The sequence below is a fragment of the Gopherus flavomarginatus genome, chromosome 3 (genome assembly GCF_025201925.1).
Source record: "Gopherus flavomarginatus isolate rGopFla2 chromosome 3, rGopFla2.mat.asm, whole genome shotgun sequence".
NCBI lineage: Eukaryota > Metazoa > Chordata > Testudines > Testudinidae > Gopherus > Gopherus flavomarginatus.
Window position 1 is genome coordinate 47,504,722 of NC_066619.1, and position 26,101 is coordinate 47,530,822.

General features: G+C 41.4%; 1 protein-coding gene across 1 annotated transcript; it reads right to left on the reverse strand.

The window, feature by feature from the left end:
* Window positions 1–1,826: 1,826 nt before the first annotated feature.
* Window positions 1,827–17,641, reverse strand: F2R (coagulation factor II thrombin receptor). The gene is made up of 2 exons (XM_050944608.1): window positions 17,323–17,641; window positions 1,827–5,233 (listed from the first exon to the last, which is right to left on the reverse strand). The coding sequence occupies exons 1-2, from the start codon at window positions 17,402–17,404 to the stop codon at window positions 4,014–4,016; spliced, it is 1,302 nt and encodes a 433-aa protein (XP_050800565.1). The 5' UTR covers window positions 17,405–17,641; the 3' UTR covers window positions 1,827–4,013.
* Between the last annotated feature and the right edge of the window lie 8,460 nt (window positions 17,642–26,101).

The window sequence follows — 26,101 nt, forward strand, 5'->3', positions numbered from 1 at the left end:
AATATTTGCATTGTAAAAAAAGAAATAGTATTTTTCAATTCACCTAATACAAGTATTATAGTGCAACCTGTATCATGAAAGCTGAACTTACAAATGTAGAATTATGTACAAAAAATGCATTAAAAATAAAAATGTAAAATTTTAGAGCCGGCAAGGCCACTCAGTCCTACTTCTTGTTCAGCCAATCGCTCAAGCAAATTTGTTTACATTTGCAGGAGATAATGCTGCCCACTTCTTGTTTACAATGACACCTGAAAGTGAGAACAGGCGTTTGCATGGCACTGTTGTAACCAGAATCGCAAGATATTTATGTGCCAGATCCGCTTAAGTTTCATATGTCCCTTCATGCTTCAACCAGGGGATATGCAGCGTCCAGGCTGATAATGGGTTCTGTTTGATAACAACCCAAAGCAGTGCAGATCGATGCATGTTCATTTTCATTATCTGTATCAGATGCTACCAACATAAGGCTGATTTTCTTTTTGGTGGTTTGGGTTCTGTAGTTTCCACATCGGAGTGCTGCTCTTTTAAGACTTCTGAAGGCATGCTCCACACCTTGTCCCTCTCAGATTTTGGAAGGCACTTCAGATTTTTAAACCTTGGGTCTAGTGCTGTAGCTATCTTTAGAAATCTCACATTGGTGCCTTCTTTGCGTTTTGTCAAATCTGTAGTAAAAGTGTTCTTAAAATTAACACGTGCTGGGTCATCATGCAAGACTGCTATAACATGAAATATAAGGCAGATTGCGGGTAAAACAGAGCACGGGATATTAAATTCTCCCCCAGGAGTTCAGTCACAAATGTAATTAACACTTTTTTTTTTAAATGATCACCAGCATGGAAACATGTCCTCTGAAATGGTGGCTGAAGCATGAAGGGGCATACAAATATTTAGCATATCAGACATGTAAATACCTTCCCATGACAGCTAAAAAAGTGCCATGCAAATGCCTGTTCTCACTTTCTGGTGACATTGTAAATAAGAAGAGGGCAGCATTATTTCCTGTAAATGTGAACAAACTTGTTTGTCTTAGCAATTGGCTGAACAAGAAGTAGGACTGAGCGGACTTGTAGGCTCTGAAGTTGTACATTGATTTGTTTTTGAGTGCAGTTATGTAACAAAATAAATCTACATTTGTAAATTGCATTTTTAAGACAGAGATTGCACTACAGTACTTGTATGTGAATTGAAAAATAATATGTATCATTTTTACAGTGCAAATATTTACACTTTGATTTTAGTTACAACACGGAATATACTATATATGAAAATGTTGAAAAACATCTTTTTGAAATTTTTTTTTGAGTTAACTGTAATTAATCAACAGCCCTAATTATTATGCCTGCTGTGGAGCTGTTTTATTTTATTTGCTGGTGTGTACTTATTCCACTCTGTGTTTGTATATTGAAACAACAATGTAAGAGCATGTCATGTGTGGGATGGGCACTTCAGTTTTGTTAAAATCAATCCTTGAGTATGCTAGTGTTAGTTAAAATATCCAGGAATTGGTTTAGGATTGGAACCCATAACATTATATAACACTAATAAAAAAATGTGACTGTAGGTGCAGTATCATCCTTGAAGGATAGAATTTCAATACATGTAGTGGATCCATTATACAAAGACACATCTGGGCTGAGGAAACTCCAAAGGATTGTTCTGTGACATTTATATTTGGGAAACTCATAAAGGGTCCAATCCCATATTCATTGCACACCCAAAATCCTCACAGATATCAAAAGGAGTTTTGGATGCTCAAAGAATGCATGGCTGGACTCATGTATAGAAATCTTAGTTGCACTGTGGAGTCAATCACACACATCAGAGGAAGTTTACATATTTATTATTAGTTCAAAGTAACTGAAGTTCCAAAGTATTAAAAAAATTAAACAGTTATGTCCTGTATTATATTACAATTTCCATGAAGTGATAAAATATGGATTAGTCTATTTGATTAATCCAGGGAATTATAAGGTAACATAAAAAAATGCTAAATATTTACAGATTTTACTTAAGTCTGTAAAACTACACTGTTAGAAAAGCATGCAGCTTCATAAAATACAGTTGAATTGGAGTTATTTGAGGAAATGTCTAGTTTCACGTGTATTTTACCCAAAGACAGACTGAAAGGAAGAAAACAGAATTCCCATTATGATGACAAGCCATTTCCAAAGTACATTTCCTTCCCTTTCAGCATTTACTTCTTCATCTACTGAAGCTGACTAAACAGACTTCTGAACTTCTAAAAATAAACCAGCGTCAAACAAAACATTAGGATACTGAAACAAATGTCCAATTAACATGGTAAAATGAAGAGGCAATCCCCATCCTCAAGCATGGAAACAGGAAGAGCATATACTTGTTCTGAGTGTGTCAGCTTCAACAAGCTGCTTCCTGTTATTTCATAGTGGTGGTGGTATTTTTGTCCTCCCCCTCCTTACACATAGTTAGTAACCTGAACATTATACCACATGCCATAAAGCTTTAAACTTGTGCTGTGTGGCAAAAGCATGCATTTAGTACTCAACCCAAATGAAAAGGAATCTGAGCATACCATATAATCCATTAAAAATATAGGGTAATTGAACAAATAGGTTATTATAATTGCTTTTTTAAGACTCAACTATCAGGAGAGGACTAGCACTCAATATTTGCAGCAAACAAGTTTAACTCCATCTCAAAAAGAAAAAAAAGAGGTAAAATAATTTATGTTTGGGCAGGAGTTTGCCATTTTTACAGTACCTGCGGGAAGGTTAAATTTCTTCTCTTCTTTTGTAATGGACAGGGGACTTTATTCAGTCTGAATATGGCAAGCTAATACTGTTTCTTGACAATCCGCAGTAACAAAATTTACATGAATCTCATTGTCACTGTACTGGAAAGGAGAAACCAAATTAAGTCCTATTATCTATACAGTTCATTTTCAGAACAGATGTCCTGTTACTTTTGTGCTATAAGCACATAGTAACACTTTAGAGTAAAATGATGCTATACATGCTGGATGAGTTTGGCTCTGGAGCTAAACGTTTATAACAAACTTAAAATGAACTATTTTAAAACTGCTCAGACTTGCTCTCATGTGAGACAGAGGACAAACTTCCAAGTGATGAGGCCTACTTGCATACATGAAAAATGCATTGGTAAATGCAAAACAGTGGATGCAAAGTGGTACATAAAGAGTACAAATGCATGGTAATGCACACAGAGCAATAGCATGTGAAAATGCTGATTCTGAAGTGTCAATTTTTGTGGATGCATATTAACGTTGACCCTGGGGGAAATTTTGCTCTAATGGTAGCATGGTCTAAACCAGGGACCCTACAAGAGTTTTTTCCAATGGCAAGTTCAGTGATAGTTTGTGAGAACTATGAGAAAAAAGGTAGTCCTAGCTGCTGTGAGTTCTTTTATCGGACAAGCTCGGCTGCCAAAACTGGCTTTTGTTTGTTAAAATCCTCTTCATAAACTTCTATGTAAAACTTGCAGAAATGCAGAATCCACACTTTGAGGTCTCCCCAAAAATGCAGAATGATACTCAAAAACTTAATTGTATAGCTAAACCTACAAATAATGACATTGAAAAAACAGCTTGGCTGGTAAACCATTTTCATTTCATTCACAAGATAATGGAGAGATGATTTGATACATTTCATTTATAAGTATAGAAACAATTTTTTGAGGTTTAAAATGCTAAAACAGGAAATATTTTACAGAATTTTACAATAGACTGAACTGCAAATCTTAAAAGGGCTTGCCTGGATTTATCTGAAAATAATATCCAACAGCTTTTATAAAAGTTCTTTATATTGCTTCCTCCCACTTCACCTATATACATATAAATACACAGATTCCTGTGCTGTGTTTAGAATTATGTATTATTGTAATGAATCTACCCTACTATATGTCTCAATTAAAATCTGCCCAAAATTGTGCAATTCTTGGATATAATAGGGTATTTTTACTGAAGCTGTATAAAAATCTTCAAAGAGTGTATGATGTACATTTATCCAAAAACATTATGTTAACAACTTCCTGTAGACACTGTTACTCACATTACTGGAGCAGGTGTCCCTTCTACTGGTCCTAGCCATTAACTGACCACTGCTGCTACTACTGGTAGGTTCAGGACTCTCTTTACAGCACAAGAGATTGCCAACTTGTCTCTGACACTCAGAGGAAGCATAGTAATAAATCAAAGGATCAATGCAGCAGCTTACACTGCTGATACAAGCACAGAGGAGATAGGCAAAATAGATGTATTCTAACTGGTGGTTGTAAGGAAAAGATATGTAATGAATTAATAAAAGGATATTTGTTGGTCCAAAACAAATAATAAAAATAGAGAAAACAGCTGCAGACAAGAGTAAAGCACGTGTCTTCTTACTTTGTTTTGCAACAATATTAGAAGAGATAAGACATCGGATGATACACACATAACAGACAGCAGAAATTATTAATGGCAAAAAAAAGAAAATGGAAGAGAAAATGGAGAAGAAATTACGGTAATATCTCTTAAGTTCAGATTCTTTTAGCACATCATGGCAGGTTGTAATGTTTAACTCAGATATTTTCATAGTTTGCTCTGTGATGAGAATGGGTATAACACCAACTATGGCTATAAGCCATATGGTAAAGCAGATCAACGAGGCACGCATTGATGTACGCCATGAGAGAGATTGCATAGGATACACCACGGCTAAGAAACGATCAATGCTTATAACAGTCATCAGCAGTATCGAACAGTACATGTTACAGTAGAAGGCAGCAGTGATGAGCCGACACATTTCAGGTCCAAACACCCAGTTGTTTCCAGAAAAATGGTATGTGATCTTAAAAGGAAGCACACTTACAAACAATACATCTGCAGAGGCCAGATTCAGCATGTATACCACAGCTGGCTTTTTTGTTTTCATTTTTATCAGGAACACAAGTATTGCTGTAATGTTCAGAGGGAGACTCAGCATAACCACTAAAGTGTAAACTGAAGGAACAAAACGAGTCAACCATTGACTAGTCAGGTATCTTTTAGCATCATGAGAGATGAATCTTGTTTGTGCTTTAGTTTGATTGGCTCTAGACTGCTTAAACTTAGTTAGATTGCTTAATCCTGATCCAACTTCTGAATCACTTTCAGTTTCACTGTCGATGTCTTGAAGAGGTATAGGTTCATAGGTGTCATCTTTGTGATAAGATGCAAAGGTTCTTATCCGGTGTGTGCCATTCCAGGAAGTGGTGTCTGAGAAATAAAGAACATGAAGATTAGTAGGCAAGATATTTGCATACTACTTGCAAGCTAGGAAACAATTCACCAAAAGGAAGAATGGTGTTGTGGTTACATCATTGCACTGGGTCTCAGGAGATCCATTTTCAATTCCTGGTGCTGCTAGAGATTGCCTACATGACATTTGACAAGTCGCTTAATCTCTCTTTGCCCCAGTTACCCATCTGTAAGATTTGGATACTTCCTCTCTCTCCTCCCTTTAGCTGTTCTCTGTTTATACTGTAAGCTCTTTAGGGCAAGGGGCTGAAGTGTCCGGATGGGGTGTGTGTGTGTATACATATATTTGTAGCCATGCTCAATGAGGCCCTGATCTTGGCTGGGGCCTCTAGGTGCCATGGTAATACAATTAATAAATCCTGTTACCCTTTGACTAGCTTTGCTAGAATCTTCCTACAGTTATGTCAGAGGGGTCCAGTGTTTCCTCGATATTAATGCATAAAATTCCCATTAGGAGCAATAATAATGACATGCACATAGCGGAAGAGTATTTACCACTGAAATATTAAGTTTAAATTAGGGTGACCAGATGAGAGGGAGAAAATATCGGGACACATGGGCGGGGGGGTCCACCAGCGGAGCAAAAAAAAAGCCGAGTGCTGCCGGCGGAGCAAAATATCGAGACAAATTGCATCCCGACCGATCTTTAGGACAAACACCTAAATATCAGGATGGTCCTGATTTTATTGGGATGTCTGGTTACCCTAGTTTAAATAGGGTTCTGCCACCAAAACAGCTATAAAATTTCAAATGATCAGGATACTTTTGCCTTCTCTGGAAGAATGTCATATAGGTTTCCCCTCCCTTTGTCACTTATATGGGACAAAGAGTCATGCCTTGCATAGTCCCATCCCAATGGAGTAACTTTTACTCTTGTTTTCATCATATGATCAACAAATTCAATTTAAATAATTTTACAACTGTATTTGTTATCAGAAGGGAATGGCTCTGGGGCCTACACAGACGTTTTGTGCATTTGGAAGGATCCTGTGGCACTTTTGAAACATAATGGAGGCATTCAGCAGCATGGTTCAGTGTCTCTGACAGGGAATTAGGAGACGGTTCTTTGCCAGAATGGGATAGATTTGTAACAAATTATTAATTCCATTTTGTATTGCACTGAACACGTGTAAGGGCTTGTCTACAGTGGGAAATGGACTAAAACTGCTACTGTAAAATAGCTCCCATGCTAAAAGTGCCTTTTTCTGATTTAGCTTAATCCTCTTTGGAATAAGGCCATGTCTACACTGCAGGTGCTACTGTGGCACAGCTATAGCACTGCAGCTGTGCCACTGTAGCATTGTAGCATATATGCTTCCTACACTGACGGAACGGTTTTTTCTGTCGTTGTAGGTAATCCATCTCTCTAAGCAGTGGTAGCTAGGTCAATGGAAGCATTCTTCCATTGACCTAGCCGCACCTACACTGGGGATTAAATTGGTATAGCTACAGTGCTCATGGGGTGTGAATTTTTCATACCCTTAAGCACCATAGTTATGCTGATCTAACTTAAGTATAGACCTGGTCTAAGAGTGTCTACACAGGGAGCTATTCTGCAATAGCTATTCCAATCAATTTTCCCATGTAGAGAAGCCCTAAATTTTGCATGACTCAGTTACTGTCCCACCTCTAAGGAATAATGGCTGTCTGTGCAGGTGGTACCAGCAGGACTGGGGGAGTGGGCTAAAGTGTCCCTGGAGAACACATGGCAAGCAGACATGCCTCTTTAAAAGTGGGGTACATGTAAATAGGACGTGTAGGAGAGAGGACAAATAGACTCTGCTCAGCCTGACATGCTAGCAACTTTAGACTCACAGAAGGTTGAGATCAGAGTTGGCGATGGTACATCTCAGGACTTTTATTGTTTTAAAATATCGATATCCTGTGACTGCTTTCAGAAGTATAGTGTCTGTAGCTAAAAAATTCCTTTGCAAAGCCTGTGTTCCTTGTTTTCCTGCCATGTTGTCCCCGAAGGGATTAAAAACTAGAAGCCCAGATAATCCACAGCCTCAGTGGGTTCTGGGGAGGCTGTGTAAGCAACTAGGGTGGGGGGTCAGGAGGATTGAAGCAAAGGCATTGAAGTAAAGGCAGAACCACAGATTCCAATAGCACTTCTGTGCAACAACTTTCAATCTTTTCACTTTATTTTTAAAGCTTAGTCAGGGTGGATGGATGGCCTTGAAAAATAACTGCTCTAAATTCACCAGTTCCAATCAGCACAGGCCGGTAAGGTTGAACTATCTGACAACTGTTCTGAGGCCCATGTCAAACATACAGGTGATTTCAGTCCTGTACTTAACCTCTGTCACAAATGACACCCCTGGGTATTGGTCGCAATAGACAGGACAAGGATTGTATTTGCATGGGAAAGAAATTAACTTCTCATCCCTACAGACTGTTCTTCCAGGTCAGGGTTGTGGGACGTATTGCGAAAGAGTGCGAAGACACTTCTGGAGTCTGCACTGCACACGCGCTCTATACATAGAGGACTTCAACTCCACTATTATCAGTACAAAAATTCTTTCTTTCCTGTTTCCCAAACAGAGCACACTGGTCAGTTAAACTGGATTTACAGCTGCTTTGCAACACCAGAGTGTTGGTTAATCTGAGTATTGGTTAATCTGGCCTTAAACCCCACCTCACTGTCCTCCTCATCTCCCTCAGCACCAGCAAACAGCAGCATGTAGAGCCCAGGGAAGGAGAGCTATGGCTGTGTGTGAGGTGAGTGGGAGTGTGGGGAGAAGGAATGTCTGGGAGCTTGCTGGAGGGAAGAGGGAAAAGAAGAGCTGTTTTAGGGGAAGGGGGCTGTGTGAGCCAAAACAATGCTATGTGAAGTGGAAACCTGTGGTAGAGGACAAACTCAAGTCCTAATGTCTCTGCCCTTTAAAGGCTCCTCCTGTGGCCCGTCTCAGTTTGCAGTGCATATAGAAGCCAAGAAAACAGTGCTATGGACAGTTATGGACAGTTTTCCATCCATTGATGTCCAACCTAGCATGTGGCTGCAGAACCTTTAACAAGCACTGACAGTTGGGGCTGGGTCATATACCAATAAGAAGTCTTGACGTGAGTCCAGTCTCTTTCACACGACTGATTCATTACAACCAACAGAACTGTAGCATGGAAATTACCAGTAGAGGATGGGTGATGATTGAGTTACCTCTGATGTCATGATGTCTGTAGTTAAGAGCTGACCTGAACAGTTGACCTTGCCCATAATTTATATAACCATTACAATTAAATACAATTGTTAATAGTTTAGCTAATGTATGTAGCGTTATGTACAAGATTTCAAATTTTAAACTACATGGAAAGTTTTAAGTCTACAGAACAGATTGTATTGGCTGTATCATTCAGGACAAACAACGGTTAGACAGATCACTTTTCTTTAAGGATCCATTTTAAAATTAATTTTAACTCTTAACTACTTGTTCATTCTCAGAAAATTAATTCTGTACTCAAAAAGAACTCTAGTTTGGGGGAAACTACAATATATTCTTCATACAAACAAAGAGGTTTAATTCCTTCTTTAAGTGCAAAACTTATCTCAACCTTATAAACAGAGCAGTGAATAGCACTTCCATAATGCGTTTTACTGTGTTTAGTACAGAATTTTGACCTGTCTCTCAATCCTGAATTTAAATGACAGTTAGGGAATCTCTGCACTGAAGTCTGTTATAGGGAAGACACTTTGGTCTTGAGCGCACAGGTAATGAAATGTTACTGTCTTTACGGTATGACTAAAAGGCAGCAGAACTGTACAGAATGCTGCTTTACTCTGTGTGTGTGTGTGTGGGGGTCACTCTAAATTTAACCTCATTCATTAACTTGGGGGCAGTGATGCCAAATCCAAGTGGAAGTCAGAGGAGGTGGGGACAGGTATTCTTACTCGGTGGTGTGGACTTTGTTTAAAGTGTCCTAGAGACCAACTGACCCTGCCTTGAGCTGATCAGATTTAATTCAGAGTCCTTGTGTCTGCTCAGTGATTGCCAAAGCTGAAATCACTGATAAGCAGGTCCAGGAGTCTGAACTATAGGCCTGGTGAAAGACAGTGCAGCAGCAGCGAGGCTCCCTGCTATCTAGGGCAGGGTTAGGCAACCTGCGGCATGCAAGCTGATTTTCAGTGGCACTCACACTGCCCAGGTCCTGGCCACAGGTCCAGGGGGCTTTGCATTTTAATTTAATTTTAAATGAAGCTTCTTAAAACATTTTTAAACTTATTTACTTTAAATATAACAATAGTTGTTATATATTATAGACTTATAGAAAGAGACCTTCTAAAAACGTTAAAATGTATTACTGGCACGCGAAACCTTAATTCAGAATGAATAAATGAAGACTCAGCACACCACTTCTGAAAGGCTGCCGACCCCTGATCTAGGGAAATCACTGAGAACTGGGCTAAGTGACAGAACCTCAGAGCATACCATTGTGGCTAGAAATAGAGGTGGCAGCAACAACAGCAGCATGCAGCAGCAGAGATAAACGTGACAGCAGCAGAGGCAAAAGCAAACAGTGGGAGCAACAACAGCAGCAGAAGTATTGCTTGATGCCCCCTTTCAGGAGTGGGAAGTGAACTCATATGAGCACACCCCTGAATTCTGGGACTTTGGATAACCTTTGTGAGTTGGGTGCAGCAGAGGGAAAGGGGAGTGGGAGGCAAAAGAATACCATCCAAAATAATATGGGTGGGTGTTTCCTTATGGTTTGGATGCTTCTGAATTATTGTTCCAGGATTTTTCCCAATTAGTGCTGAATTCCCTCTCCATTTTAATAAAAGTTGTATTTTGTTATACACAGACTCAGTGCTTGTGAGTGGGGAAGTATTGCTTCTTCGAGGCACCAAGAGGTGTGTTTAATTTTCCCAAATTTCTGGGGTGGGAGCTTTAGTTGGTTCTGTTTTGTAATGCTGAGAGGACCTCAGAGATATTGAACATTGTCTTTATTACTGCTGACACCACCTAGCGAAAAGGTTACAGTGATAATTTGTTAAGCCCTGACAATGTGTGTGGTGCTGTACAAGATAAAAAGGAAAACTGGAAGTTCAGAGCAGAAAAAGTTTCATGTCTGCATTTATTTTAAAAGCAGTAGTGCTCAAGCAGAAAAGTGAGGACATTCAGAAGCAGCAAAGAATCCTGTGGCACCTTATAGACTAACAGACGTTTTGAAGCATCAGCTTTCGTGGGTGAATACCCACTTCGTCAGATGCATGCATGACATGCATCTGACAAAATGGGTATTCACCCACGAAAGCTCATGCTCCAAAACGTCTGTTAGTCTATAAGGTGCCACAGGATTCTTTGCTGCTTTTACAGATCCAGACTAACACGGCTACCCCTCTGATACTTGACATTCAGAAGCTTTCTGAGGCTTGTGACAGCAAAAGGGAGCGGAGGATGAACCCTGACTTGAAGCATGAGGCCTTCACAGAAAAGTGAGGCTATTCAGAAGATTTCCGAGGCTTGTGTCAGCAAGTGGAAAGGGGGAGGGGAGAATGAAAGCTCTTATATGATGTCAGAATAATAATAAAAAAAAAAGACTGATGAACCCTGACCTGAAGCATGAGGCCTTCGCAGGATCACCAGGAAACAAAGAACTCTGCATATACAGTGGGATATCAGACACAATGGGATATCACAGCAAAGCTACCAGGAATACAGTAGTTGTACCGAAACCATTTGAAAACTACTTATAAATATCCAAAGCTATGCTACTGTTTCCTATCCTATCACATATCTGAGACCAGGGGGGAATGGGGCCCCTCAGGGGGTCACGAGGTTATTACATGGCGGTTTTGAGCTGTCAGCCTCCACCCCCAAACCCTGCTTCGCCTCCAGCATTTATAATAGCGATAAATTAAAAACTTTTTTTTATATTTAAGGGGGAGGGTCGCACTGAGAGGCTTGCTGTGTGAAACGGGTTACCAATACAAATGTTTAAGAACCACTGCCTTAGGCAATGAGTTTGAAAAATGGAAAGTTATATCATTTGTCTCTAAAATTTATTTGATCATATTTTATTTTATTATTCTCAATAACATAAATCATCTTTGAGAATTTAAATATTTCAACAGTTACAGTCATGGCACTATATCACTGAAATAATTATCCTTGCTTTCTCTAGGCTCTTATCCAATTCTTCGGAAGAGGTCACAATCCCTTGATTATCATGACTGTCTGTGATATTACCTTTGCTAATATGACAGGACTGCTAGTCTATAATAAAATGCTTGGGCAATGGAATTAGAAAAGTTTAGTGGCAGCCAGGGGAGGCTCTAGACATTTCGCCGCCCCAAGCATGGCGGCATGCCGCGGGGGTGGTGGTGGGGGGGCTCTGCTGGTCGCTGGTCCAGTGGCTCCGGTGGATCTCCCACAGGCGTGCTGGGGCCTGGAGCCGCCCCTGGTGGCAGCTGAGAAAGAGTAGGATGAAACATTCCATCTTGCTCTAGCTGCTGTGCAGCTGAAACATTGGTTTATACCGGGGTAGGCCACCTATGGCACACGTGCCGAAGGCGGAACGCGAGCTGATTTTCAGTGGCACTCTCACTGCCCTGGTCCTGGCCACCGGTCCGGGGCCTCTGCATTTTAATTTAATTTTAAATGAAGCTTCTTACACATTTTTAAAAACTTTATTTACTTTACATACAACAATAGTTTAGTTATATATTATAGACTTATAGAAAGAGACCTTCTAAAAATGTTAGAATGTATTACTGGCACGCAAACCCTTAAACTAGAGTGAATAAATGAAGACTTGGCACACCACTTCTGAAAGGCTGCCAACCCCTGGTTTATACAGTCATTCCTTGACTTCTAATAGGGACTTTTGTAAGTAAATAAAGCTAAGTAGTATCGGTATGATATTTCTAGTTGCCAAAACTTGCCTGTGATCTTGGCACAGGTTCTTAAATTGGGATCTGCTGAAGTGATGTACAGGGCTCAAATAAGTATTCTCAAAATCATTTTTATTTATTTATTTTTAAAAAACCACACACATTGCACTGTATTCCATAAAGTGCAATATGATGGGTCTAGCAAACAGTGCTGGCCCTCCCAATTAGTATACCAGCTTTTGTTTACACTAGAACTTTATTGGCAAAACTTTTGTCATTCAGGGGTGTTACCCCCCCAACCCCAAACAATAAATGTTAATGTTTTACCAATGGAAAGCGCCCGTGTGAACTGCGCTTTGTCAGCAGAAGCACCTTCCTGCGGGGGTATCGGGAAGAGAGAGCTCTCCTGCCAACAAACAGCAGCTACACTGCATGGCTTTTAGCTGCAGAGCTGTAGTGGCCCAGCCGTGGCCCATGTCACTAAAAGCTGCGTAGTGCAGACATAGCCTCAGTATTTTATTCCGGGGGGTGGGGGGGCAACAAAAACAAAAGCCACACCAAAGCAGCTCTTTACACACGGAGTAGTCTGCAACACAGAAACTGACTGTGATTGTGTTATCTTTGTGATTTTCCCTTTAAATTCACCTCCATGTCTGAAGTGCTACTATTTGAGTATGGCCATATAAGAAGAAGAACAAGACAAGAAAAGGTAAAGACCATAAAAAGGAGACAAAAGTTGGAAGACTCAAATTCACTATTATTATTAACAGTGAACAGGGAAGGAAGATGACTTTCTACACCTAACACTAATACTTTTCAAACCATCTTGAAAATATATTACCCCAAACACAAGATCTACTTGCTCAACCTATATTACAGCAATTAATTATGAAAAAAACTAATATTTTACTCATCCATTAAACACACTAAAAAAATACTTGCCCTCGGCAAGTTGAATTTTCAAGACTCTGTAACAGACAGTTTTTAGAGGGAAGCAGATGAATATATCTAATAAGTATAAAACAATTTAATTTTTCTAAGTTTTTCATTTATTTTTCTGTTAAAATAGTAAAATCTCTCATTTTTAAACGTTTCTTACTAATTACGATCCTTGCTTAAAATCATCCTTTGAACGAAAGTTTTCAGTTGAAAACATCTGAGAATTACCTTTTCAGCTATATCAAAGTTAAGTTCTTGAAATCTTCCCACCAATTCTCTGTACTGACTTCATTTAAGTATATTTATGCATTTTTTTCAAGTTAACTTCCCTTTTTATGAAAAACATTGTATTTGCAGCACTGGAAATCGATCCAGTTCATCCACAGAACAAGTACATCACAAGCAGTACAGATTTCCTCACTTTGCCACACCAGTATACTTATAACCTGCTCAGAACAGATCATTCTCCAAAGATGGAAGGGTAATTCACTCTCCTGTCTCCAAGATTAATTTTTTGGCCTGACTGCCAGAATCTGAAGAAGAGCTCCGTGGAGCTCAGAAGCACAGAAGTTGGCCCAGTAAAAGATAATACCTTATCCACCTTGTGACTTTCATACAAATTTGTAAGCTATTTATATAGTGTCATAAATGTGCATGGAACTTTATAGATAAAGACAAACTCCATATCCTAGGAATTCACAATCTATGCTAGCTGTAATAATGTTTTTTGTGATGTGGAAACATGAACACTGTGGCAGTTAACTACCTCATTTTACACAGGTGACTGAACAATCATCAGCTCCTCAAGAGTGACTTTTGATCACTACTGCCCACAGCTGCATTCATACTTGTGGCCTCTTGGTGAAAGGCCACAGCCCCCATGGTATTATTGCATTGATTAACATAGTCAATATGTACATAACTAATTCTTTGGCAATTTAATAGTATACACAAACAAAATAAGAAAGTTCAAAGGTCTGGGTGAAATATAGTTCTCTATGACAGAAGAAAGAGGGTTGCTTTCGTAACAGGAAACAGCATTCCTTCTGAGAAATGGTGACCGTTTAATGATTTCTGTTCAGTGGGACAAAAAGGCTGAAGTTTTTCCATGTAACTGGATAACTACCCTTTTTATTCTGTAAACTGTAGCATTATAATTCTCTTTATAAGATACAATAAATAAGAATTATACGTTCTTCTACTCCATGAATGCCCTTTAACAGTCAAATGGCTGCAATTGCGAGAACATAATTTACACCTTTTTTGGAGGGAGCTACAGGGACACACATTTATTGTTTCTGTAAAGTGAAAAGCAACATTCAATAATATATTTTTATACTGGCATTACTTGGCATAGATTTTAACTAAAATTCTCTTAAGTTTATACCATTCAGTGGCAATCTAAAGATCTTACACAGGAAAGTTAGTCATAAAAATATAACAAACACCTTCCAGGGAAAATATAATTTAAAAAATGTCATGCAGTAAATACCTTGTTGTACAGCTTCCATTTATCACATATTCATGAAGCACTAGTTGAATCAAAGTCTAATTAATTTTGTTCACAGCATAGCTCTGACATTGTCAAAATCTAACAATGGTTTAGACCCATGTAATTTAAAATATAGTTTAAAACAATTTTCTGTTACTGTTGAAACATGTCTGATGTATGTTAAACTTATATCTATAAAACTATGCTTTAAAAATAGCATTCATTCCTATTTCCATCATACAGTGATGATAGAAATATACAGAAAACTGGTAATGCATGTCATCCTAAAAACTAACAAACTCTACCCTAATCTTATCCTAAAACAGTAAATTTAAACTTAAATTATATTAACTAAATGTTTAAATCTCAAGGTAAAATGAGATCTAAATCCATAATAAATGCTTTTCAAATATACAAAACATACACACACACACACTCTTCCACGGATCAAATTTTCATTGATGACAAGAATTGGTTAAGTACTCCTATTGCCATATTTGCAACTGACAATTTGATGCAGTGTCATCCACATACAGGCACAGTATCAGTGGAAAAACTTTTGCTACTAGCAATGGTCATTTATTTTCTGTCAATATATTATTTATTTTCTGTCAATGAAAACTGTTTTTTTTTTAAATTTAAAAGTTCTGTTATAGTGTTTGCAACTCAGATAGGGTAGCACTGATGCAGAAACTAGGAAGTGGAACTGATTAGTCTGTCTTTATTGGCCAAGTTGAATAGAGAATCAAAAGTAAACAGCACACGTTTTTAATTTAAAGAAATTAAATTTGTGCCAACACCATTTTACGGAAAATGTCTTTCCATCTGTAAATCTGAAAATCCTTTAACAAGGTAGTTAAGCAACATTATTCACATTTTATAGAATAATAGATGTGTAGAACTGGAAGGACATCAATAGGTCATCTAGTCCAGACCCCTGCACTCAGGGCAGGGCTAAACAATAACTAGACCATTCCTGACAGGTGTTTAGAACATAAGAACAGCTATACTGGGTCAGACCAAAGGTCTATCTAGCCCAATATCCTGTCTTCTGACAGTGGCCAATGCCAGGTGCTTCAGAGGGAATGAACAAAACAGGTAATCATCAAGTGATCCATCTCCTGTTGCCCATTCCCTGCTTCTGGCAAAACCAAGGCTAGGGTTTTGTCTAACCTGTTCTTAAAAGACTCCCCAGTGATGAAAATTCCACAGCCTCTCTAGGCAATTTGTTCCAGTGCTTAAAAAGCCTGATGGTTAGGAAATTTTTCCTAATGTCCAACCTAAACCTCCCTTGCTGCAATTTAAGCCCATTTCTTCTTGTCCTGTCTTCAGAGGTTAAGGAGATCAATTTTTCAACCTTTTCTTTATAACAATCTTTTATGTACTTGAAAGTTGTTACATTCCTCCCCAGTCTTCTCTTCTCCAGACTAAACAAATCCAGTTTTTTTAATCTTTCAACATGGGTCAAGTTTACTAGATCTTCAATAATTTTTGCTGCTTTCCTCTGTCCACATCTTTCCTGAAATGTGGTGCCCAGAACTGGCCGCAATACTTCCAGTTGAGGGCTTATCCAGGCAGATTAGAGTGGAAGAATTACTTCTCACATTTTGCTTATAACATTCCTGCTGATACAGCCCAGAATGAAGTTTGCTTTTTTCCCCAACAGCCTTACACTGTTGACTCATATTTGGCTTGTGATCCCCTATAACCTCCAGATCCCTTTTCCCAAGACTCCTTCCTAGGCAGTAATTTCCCATTTTGTATGTGTGAAGTTGATTGTTCCTTTCTAAGTGGAGTATTTTGCATGTGTCCGTATTGAATTTCATCCTATTTATTTCAGTTCTCCAGATCATTTTGAATTTTAATCCTATCCTCCTCTGCGTTAGAGAAACTGAAGGTCAGGGAAATTAAAGACTTAAGTTACACAAATGGTCAGTAATAGAGCCAGGAACAATATTCAGGTCTACTTTGACTCCCTAGTCCACTGTTAAGGAGATATTTATTGTCTGCGGCGGTTTTGCAGCCTTGCGTTTCTCCAGGACATTAGGGTAGGGTGACCAGATGTCCCGATTTTATAGGGACAGTCCTGATGTTTGGGTCTTTTTCTTATATAGGCTCTTATTACCCCCCACCCTCTGTCTCAATTTTTCACATTTGCTATCTGGTCACCCTACGTTAGGGAGACAAGGTGAGTTACTGGGCCAACCTCTGTTGGTAATTTCCCCACACCCGAAGAAGAGCTCTGTGTAGTTCCAAACTTCTCTCTCATCAACAGCAGTGGGCCCCGTAAAAGATTTAAACTCCCCCACGTCGTCTCTCCAAAGTGGTGGGGTAACGCAGCTAAGCACAGTCTAACCTCATCGTCCCTTAAATAAGCAAACCCTCCTGATGCCTGTGGGGACAGGCGGGGATTCACTCTAGTCATTATCAAACGGGCTGGTTCCGGAGGCGCGAGGCGGGATGCTAAGGGGGGGGGGGGGGAAGGAAGCCATGGCTCTGAGGAGCTGTGTCGGATGCACGAGCGGCCAGAGCTCCCGTGGCTGCAGGCGCTCAGGGAAATCCTGCCCAGTTCCTCTCACTGCCGCCCCAGCAAATCCCGCTCCCTACTGCCCGGGGGTTGGTTACTACAGGGGAGCCCTCCCCCTGGCGAGCCCCTGCAGCGCTCGGGTCAGTCCCGCCACCCCCGTCAGCGGGGGTCAGCGCCGCGCTCCTAGCCCCGCGGGCTCGCTCGCAGCTGGGGGGCCCGACCCGGCCCGGAAGCTGAGGGGTGCGCGGAGCGGGACTCACCGTTCGCCGGCGCGGAGAAGGCGAGCAGGGGGCCGAGCAGGGCGAGCTCGCCGAGTAGCAGCAGCAGCAGCTGCCTCCCCATGGCTGCCTCGCCCGCCGGGCCCGGGCTCTGCGCGCTGTCGCGTCGCCCGCTTCTCCCCGAGCGCAGTAGGAAACAGAGTGCGGCGGCCGGCGGGGAGCGGGTTATAAGCGGCCCCGCAGGCGGGGGAAGGCAGAGCGGCTGAGGCGGCGGCGGTCGCTCCCTCTGTCCCAGCCGCAGACGGCAGAGCCCCGCTCCGCTCAGCTCCGTCCCCCTGGCGGGACGTGCGTGTAACAGGCTTCACGGGGAAGCCCCTGACACTGCCCCGCCGGCTAACCCGGGGCCCCAGGGAGAGGGGGACGGAAGGGAAGCGCCACCTGCGTGTCCTCAGCCTGCCCCCTAGACTCCCTCAGTGCGGGAAAGGAAGCAGCTGAAGCAGGATAATTCCCTTCCCGCTCAGGGAAGGGAATTTTCTGGCGCTCCCAGCCCAGAGCTGAGCCCTTCTGTGCCCACAAGCACCCAGCAAAGCCAGAACGAACTGATCGGATGCTCAGTGGAGCTCTGGGGTACTTGGCTGGCAATGGTGGTGACTTACCCCGACTGGGGAGATTTCAACATTCACGTTAACCCTGAACCTTCTCACTTACCTCTCTTTTGCACAGGTCCTCTGGTGCAACCCACTCAGCCATTCACAGCTTGGACCTGTGCATCGAATTTGATGTTAACAGTAAACCCAGTCTCTGTCCAGAGCAGAGCATTAGATCACTGTAGCAGTGATAAGAGCTCTGCCAAGCAACTAGACTGTAGTCAAATCAAGGCCATAGGTCTAAGACCCATGGACTCCATCCAAAACGTACACTAAAGGACAGCAGCATTCTACCCACCCACAGGACAAGGAATAGAGGATCTAGTGAATCATATGTGAGCCTTGGTCATTGCTGCATTTGTCCCCAAATGTCCCTTACTCATTACCCACACAGATCTCCTTGCTTTTCTAGCACTCTGCATCAGATGAAGACACAGGGTTGGAAACTTGAGCACTGGTAGTGGAAAACAAAATCTTGAAACAAAGAATTTATCCAGGCCTCTGCTGAGGTGTTACAGGGATGCCTGCCTTTCAATCAATAGGAAGCAGACACCCATTCTCATCCTCCTGGGCCTCTCTGCAGCAGTTGACATTTGTCTACCTTGAGAGAGGTGGAAGGAGTCCATGGTAACATGCTAAAATGGTTTAAGTGCCTCAGGGCAGGATGCATCCAAGCAATAGTGATGGGAAACTGAACATCTGCCGCTAGATCCCTCACTTGTGAAGACACACAAAGGATCAGTTATCTCTTTGGTCCTATTCAACATCTAGGGTACATCCATACTACCTGCCGGATCAGCGGGTGGCAATCGATCTACCAGGGATTGATTTATTGTGTCTCGTCTAGATGCGATAAATCAATCCCCGAATGTGCTCCGCATCAACTCCGTAACTCCACCAGGGCAAGAGGCGGAAGCGGAGTCGACGGGGGAGCCGCGGCCATTGATCCCGCACTGTAAGGACGAGAGGTAAGTTGATCTAAGATTCGTCGACTTCAGCTACGCTATTCTCGTAGCTGAAGTTGTGTATCTTAGATCGATCCCCCCCCTCAGTGTAGACCAGGCCTTACATGCAGCCACTAGGTGAACTAGTAAGACAACATGGACTCAAGTGTCAGCCATTTACAGAGGACGTGTAGCTCTGTCCTTCGCCATATACAATGTAAGCACATTATCTAGACGTGTGGGTAATCCAGCCAGCTCTCCATCGGGCAAGCCACCAGCAATAGCTGTGCCAAAAGCATCCTCAGTGCCATACCAGTACAGCTACAATTACTCTGCCTCTAACCCAGTTGAAATCTGCTCCTATTGCTGGCCACCTGTCTGTGAGTCTCACAGTCCTTCCAGAAAACAAGAAGGCGTTGATTTTAAGGCTAGAAGGATCTGCCTTGATAATCTTCTAACCTCCTACATAACACAGGCCATAGACTTTCACCCAGTAATTCCTGCAATTGAGAAAATTATTCATCTTTGCAATGTAAATGACCAACATCAAATGCAAAAACTTGTGACTGAGCTACAGCATCTTTCAGAAAGACATCAATCTTAAATACTCCCAAGTGATGTATTAGCCACTTCCCCTGGTAATTTGTTCCAATGGTTAATTACCCTTCCTGACAAAAAGTTGCATCTTGTTTGCCATTTGAATTTTTTAAAAACTTTATCTTCCAACAACAAGATCTCATGATGTCGGTTTGCAAGTTCAAAGAATTACCCAAAATCAGGTAATTTCTGCCAATGTATGTACTTGTAGGCTGATCAGGTAGCCTCTTACATTTTCTTTTTGATAAACTACAGAAATTGAGCTCTCCACGGATGTTTAGGAGTTTTCCAAACCTAAAAAAAAGTTGGAGGAATTTACAAAATTATTTGAAGCGTTGGCATTAAAAATAAACACAGTCCTCTAGTAGAGGTATCACTTATGCCTTAGAGAGGGAATATTTCCCTCCTCCTATTTGATACTCTGTTTTATACATCCAGAGATTGTGTTAACCAACTTCACTGTAGCAAAAAGAGCTATTACTTCTAAGTCCTTTTCAGAGTCACTACTTATGGGGGCAACCCCCCATTTGATAAGTATGTCCTACATTCTTTGTAACTAGATGCATAACTTTGCATTTCACTATCTTAAAATGAATGTTTGATTGCATCAACATTATAAAACAAGCCACATCATTACCTACCATGCTACCAACCAGTGTGTCAGACTTTATCAGCAATATTTTATAATTTTTTCCAGGTCATAGATAAAAATATTGAATGGTCTTGAAGGACTTCACTGGAAAGATCCTTCATTGATTATTTCCCATTGCTTATGTTTTGGAATTTATCAGCCTGTTTTTAATCCCTTGAATGAATCATGCTGATTTTGCATAATGCTATGTAAGTGATAATATAATGTGGTATTAAGTCAAATACCTTACAGAAAACCAAGTACATAGTTACCTTTATCAACCAGATTGGTAGTCTTGAAAAATACCTAGTTTGACAAGAGCCATTTTCTGTAAAACCATGTTGACTTGTGTTAACTGTATACTGTCCTCTAATTCTTTGACAGAGTCCAATATCAGCCAATCCATGGTTTTGTTTGGGACCAATGGCAGGCTAACTAGTGTATATATTTTCCAGGTCAGCTTGTTTTCCCTTTAAAACATTGGCTCAGCAGTGCGCTGGAAGTTCCCCAGTTTTCCAAAATTTATTATACATTAACTGTCCAGAGAAATCGTTAGTCAACTCCTCTAGAACGCCTTGGTGCAAGTTTTCAGATGGCTGTTTTAAAAGCCTGTTACTGTATTGTTATTTAATGTCCTTAATTATTGCTTTAATAAAAAGTATTTCATTGTCATTGGACTGATATATCATCCAGCTTTTTTCCAAGTACAGAACAGCTATTGAAGACTTCTGCACTGACAATTTTACCACCTCCATTTAGTAACTGACTTATCCCAGTGTTGGGATTTCTTTTTGTTCCCAATGTATTAAGAAATCCCCTAACCTGACTGACCATAGATATTTTATCTATATCTTTAGCTTCCCTTTTCAGTTATCTATGCTTAATTTCTACATTATAGTCAATGCCATCAACCTCCCCTTTCCCCACTTATATATAATTGCTGTTTTCTCCTTCCCTTTTAGCCAAGATTATTTTTATTCTATTTTTAAATAGCCATAGGAGTGCTGTTGTGACTGAAGAATTATGGCCTTTTGAATATCAAGTGTTCCTAAACAACGTCCACTTTCCCCCCACACTTCTGGTTAAAATTTTTGCTCTCAGTCAATTTTTATAATTATTTTGAGCTTTGGAAAACTGGCTAGCAACGGTGTGTTCAACTTGAATTGCCTTAATTTTCCAATGACTAAGAAATCCAGTTTGAATTAAGTGCTTTACTTAAAGGATGAGGAAACTCTAAACTGTTAAATATATACTTAGATATTAGAAGTGGATGACACTTTTTAGTACCTCTAATGCCATCCACCAGGCAGTGAAAGTTGTTCCTTGTAGTCAATTGTGTAGTGATTCATCCAGTCTCCTTCAGAGATCCAAGCAACAACGGCTTGTTTGTGTGAATTATCTATACATTAAAAGAAAGTTACATAAAGAATCTCATAGCGATTTTAAATCAGATTTGGACATTTATGTAGAATAGTCTTTAGGTAAAATCATGGCCCCATTTAAATCAATGGGAATTTTGTTACTGACTTCAGAAAGGCCAGGATTTCACTCTTAATTTCCATCATGTGGTTTCTACTGAACACTAATACACCGTGGATTAAGTCAGCATTATAAATGTTCTAATTTACAGGTGTAAATAAGTTAACAGGAAGTCCGAACAAAGCGTTTCAATCTTATGAAAGATTAAAAGTGTACAGTAAATATTGCGAAATATATTTTGTTTGTAGAGATTGGGTAGGTCAAAGCTGGCATTTACACACTAACAGGAAAAACTAGAAGTGATGGTGGTGTACTTTATAGTACTGAAATTTATCCATTTGATTTTTAATCGTACATAAGAACAGTGTATGTCAGGGGTGAAGAACCTCCGGTCCATGGGCCACTGCTTAATGTAATCCGGCCTGTGGCAAGTCTCTGCACTGCGGGCTGGAAGGCCCAAGCCTGGGCGTGGTGTGGTGTGACGCCCCCTTCCCCCCGCAGTTCCTGGGAAGAGGGGTGATCAAGGAAGTTCTGCATGCTGCCCCTGCCCCCAGCGCTGGCTCTGCAGCTCCCATTGATCGGGAATCTTGGCCAATGGGAGTTGTGAGGGTGGCACTTGTACCCCCTGGCCACCCCTCCGCCTCAGGGCCGGACATGCTGGCCGCTTCCAGGAACAGCACAGGCAAGGAGCCTGCCTTAGCCCCGCTGCACTGCTGACTGGGAGCTGCCTCAGGTAAGCAGCACCTGGCTAGGGCCCACACCTCAAACCCCCTGTCCCAGGTCGGAACCCCTGCTGCACCCTAACTCCCTTCCAGACCCTGCACCCCTACCTGTACTACAGCCACCTGCCCCAGTTCCAATCCCCCCTGCACCTAACTCCCTCCCAGACACCAGACCCCAACCCCTTGCCCCAGCCCTGAGTCCCTTCCCACACTCAAAACTCCTCATCCCCAGATCCACCCTAGAGCCTGCACCCTCAGCCAGAACCCTCACCCCCTCCCACACCCCAACCCCCTGCTCCAGCCCAGAGCCCGCTCCTGCACCCTGAACCCCTCATTTTTCTGGCACCCTCTCAGAACCTATGGGAAGCCCTGAGCCTCCGCTCCTCCCCGCAGAGCTGTGTGGGATCTATGACTGATTTTTTCTGCAGGTTAGTGGCCCCTGATAGAAAAAAGGTTCCCCACCCCTGGTGTATATCAACTGCACCACCAAGACTCGTTATATAAGTAGTCAGTGAGACACTGGTAGACCAGCTGCCAGCTCTTGCCACAGTTGTAGGCATCAGCTGAGCACTGACAAATTCATAGCTGGAAATCAGACCAGGTCACCTGTATGTTAGTATTGCTCAAGGCAGGTGTCATATGTAAGTGTTTAGACTCTAAAAAAAATGCTTGTAAATTGCTGCATGTGTAACCCATCCACCTTCTGGGTGTGGTGTTTTCCCCCTATCTAGTGGCACCAAGACCACAGAGAGAGAGAGAGAGAGAGAGAGAGAGAGAAAAAGTCTGCTTTACATCCTTAGCTAACAGCCAGTTGGCTTTTAAAGCATGAGCCTCTACCTCACGAGCTAAGTTGCAGAGGTCCCAGGTTTCTCATTCTATTATGCAGCTTCTCTCCTCATTCATTACTCATGGGAAGTGAGCAGTGAATCCTCAAACTAGGGAGGGGAAGGATAAGCAGAGATTAATTATAGTAGAATAATGGGCAGGAATTGAAGTTTCTCCATATCTACAGTAAAAGCTTCATAAACTAAGGAGTAGTGTGGGCACCAACCCAGTAGCACCTGCCTACCAAAGGATACCATTGAAGAGGGATGGACATTGATTTTGCAAATCTTCCTCAGGTGAGGCCAATACTTCTCCCTCAATGCCTCTGGGGACTTCTATGAATAGTTTCCCAGATGTCTAGCATGCAGAATTTTTCATCTCTTATCTGCAGCAATCTTGAGGTCCTAAGGCCTTGGCATTTCAAATAGAATGAGATTAACAAAATACAATTGACATAAGTACTCGATATGCTTGAGATATAGCTTTAGAGCTCTAGGAATGTCCATTTATGCCACAACCTCCCAAGGATTAGAACAAAATGATGGGAGAACTATTTGCCAAGAACTGTGGAAAGGAGCTTACCTTGAACAGAAAGGTTTCTGGAGCTGTAAGAATAACCTTTTCTGTTTGACAAAGGAAGTGTGGTTCTTGTACAACCATAGGAACTACTTCCAAAACATGCCAGTTGGAGGTAAAGTCAACTGGAAAGGCCAGCCACAGGGTTATCTAATTTGTCATTGTGATTAAACTTGGCACCCAATACCTTACTGGAGGACCCAATATGTCTGTCTGTAAAAAGCTGTTCTGACTGGTACCCATGTTTTCTAGGGTCTTTGGTTGTAGGACTCAACCATGTCTCCTGGAGAAACCCATATGTAACTGAGATCACCAGACCTTTGGGATTATAATGACATTTGTGTCACAATAGCATCTGGAGGTCAGGGCTCTATTATGCTGGGCACTACACACACAAAAGCGGCAGTCTCTGTCCCAAAGAGCTTTTGGTTTTCCTTCACACCAAAAATGTAAATTTGACTAGATAATGAACAAAATGTCCTGGTTGAGTTCTGTCTGGACACCAAACTGTATCAGAAGTTACGGAGGATTCATGCTGAACTACACTTCTCTTCTGATATCCAGGCTGTTAACTGTAAGTGTGCCTAGTCTGAATGAAGGAGTCCCTCTCTCAAGAGGTCTGGTGTTTTCTGCAGGTGTAACATGGGCTTCTTAGCCATATAACAAGTCCAGAGTGGGCCAGTGGAGAACTAGGAGAACCAAAACTCTCCCTTTTCTATCTCCTTTAAGTGAACTGTATTGAAAGATAGCAGAGTCTTCTCTACCCAGGGCATTATTTCCATTGTCACAGAGAAACTTTGACCTGTGGTTACTCCCTGGTTTTGGAAGGGATATAAAAACCACTCATGCCTCAATCATAAGCCAACTTCTAACAGGAGGTAGAAGACTTCCTCCGTGAGTACTGTAACTGCCCACTACATGATTTCTTGTACCTTCTACTGCTGCAACTGTTACTATTCACTGTCACAGAGAGGATACTGGATTACATGGATAACTAGTTCAATCCCCTTTGACCACGTTTGCGGGTTTTGCTGGTTTTCCCTGATAGAGGTATTGAAATGAACTAAAAGGATGCGTCTGGAGAGATTTTGGAAATTTGTCTTCCAAAGATGCTTGCATCCATAATGGAGCATGCAAGGGTCTAGCGTGAAAGTTGGGCTGGCTTTCAATATGTTGTTTATATATACCTGCCCACAAAGGGGCAGTTGAATGTTATATGAGAATGACACCTAATTTTGCATTGTGTCAAGTGCATGATCTTATGTCATCAGAAGAAATTTCAGCCACTCAGGGTCTGAATCTGATCCATAGCGCCAGCAATCCTAGCCATTGAAAATAATTGGTTACTGGTGACCCCTCAGGAAATAACTGATGCAATGAAGTTTTGGATCTTTGCAAATCTTTACTGTTATGGTTGCATTGAGATCAAAAGCACCTCCTGATTTTGAAGAGCTGGTGGCTATGTATCTTTCCCAGCACCTGTATTTATGAATGGGTCTGTTTCTACAGAAGGGGTACGATTAGCATGTTGTATGTCCATGGTTATAGGTGCACAACATGCAATCAGACACTTATAGTTTTAAATGCAGAGGCTAGACCAGAAGAAGTCTTGTACAGGAGTTGTGAACTTTCGTATACAAATGCTCTTTTTGTCTGTGTCATGCTGAGGATTTTGTTGATTGAGGAAAATTCATCTTGATTTCCTTAGGAAGCTTCTGCTCCAGATTTTTCTCTCTGCCAGAGTAATAATCCCTTCATGGGTACCCTTGTGTGACATGGGAAGCCCATCAATGCTAATTGGTAGAGGGCATATCATACCATACCTTTCATTAGGCCTGACACACATCACCCAAACTCACTGTTGTCAGTATTTGTAGCTAACAGTTGTCATATAAGATGTATACAGATTGGTAAGATGCTGGTATTAATATTACTGCGTGCTGTATGTACTGGCAGTGTATAAAGATTATAGACAGGTACTGGAAATGTTCCTAAAATGTGTTTGGCAGGCAGTGCCTAAGCCCAGCCTATCCTACACAATTTTGCCAGGTTGACTATGTCTCCAGTGAAAATTAAAGAGGACCAAAGTCAATTAAAAGGATATTTACATGCAAGGTAAACAAAGCCATTAAGCAAACAAGCAAGCAGAGGACCCACTTCAGCATGTTGGTGGGGGGAGGTAATGGGGATAGGAATGACAACTCTGGATCCTTTCAGAATCCCCCCCACACTCCAGCCCAGGTCTGTTACAGGACTTACTCCCCGAGCAAGCTGGATAGCTTCCTCCTCATCCTTAGACTCTTTCCTTGAAAGCTCAGGAACTCCTGATCAGATTTTTCTGCATTGGCACTAAGGCTCCTTTGGAGGGGGGGCGGGGGCGGGGCTGGGGACCCAACATGC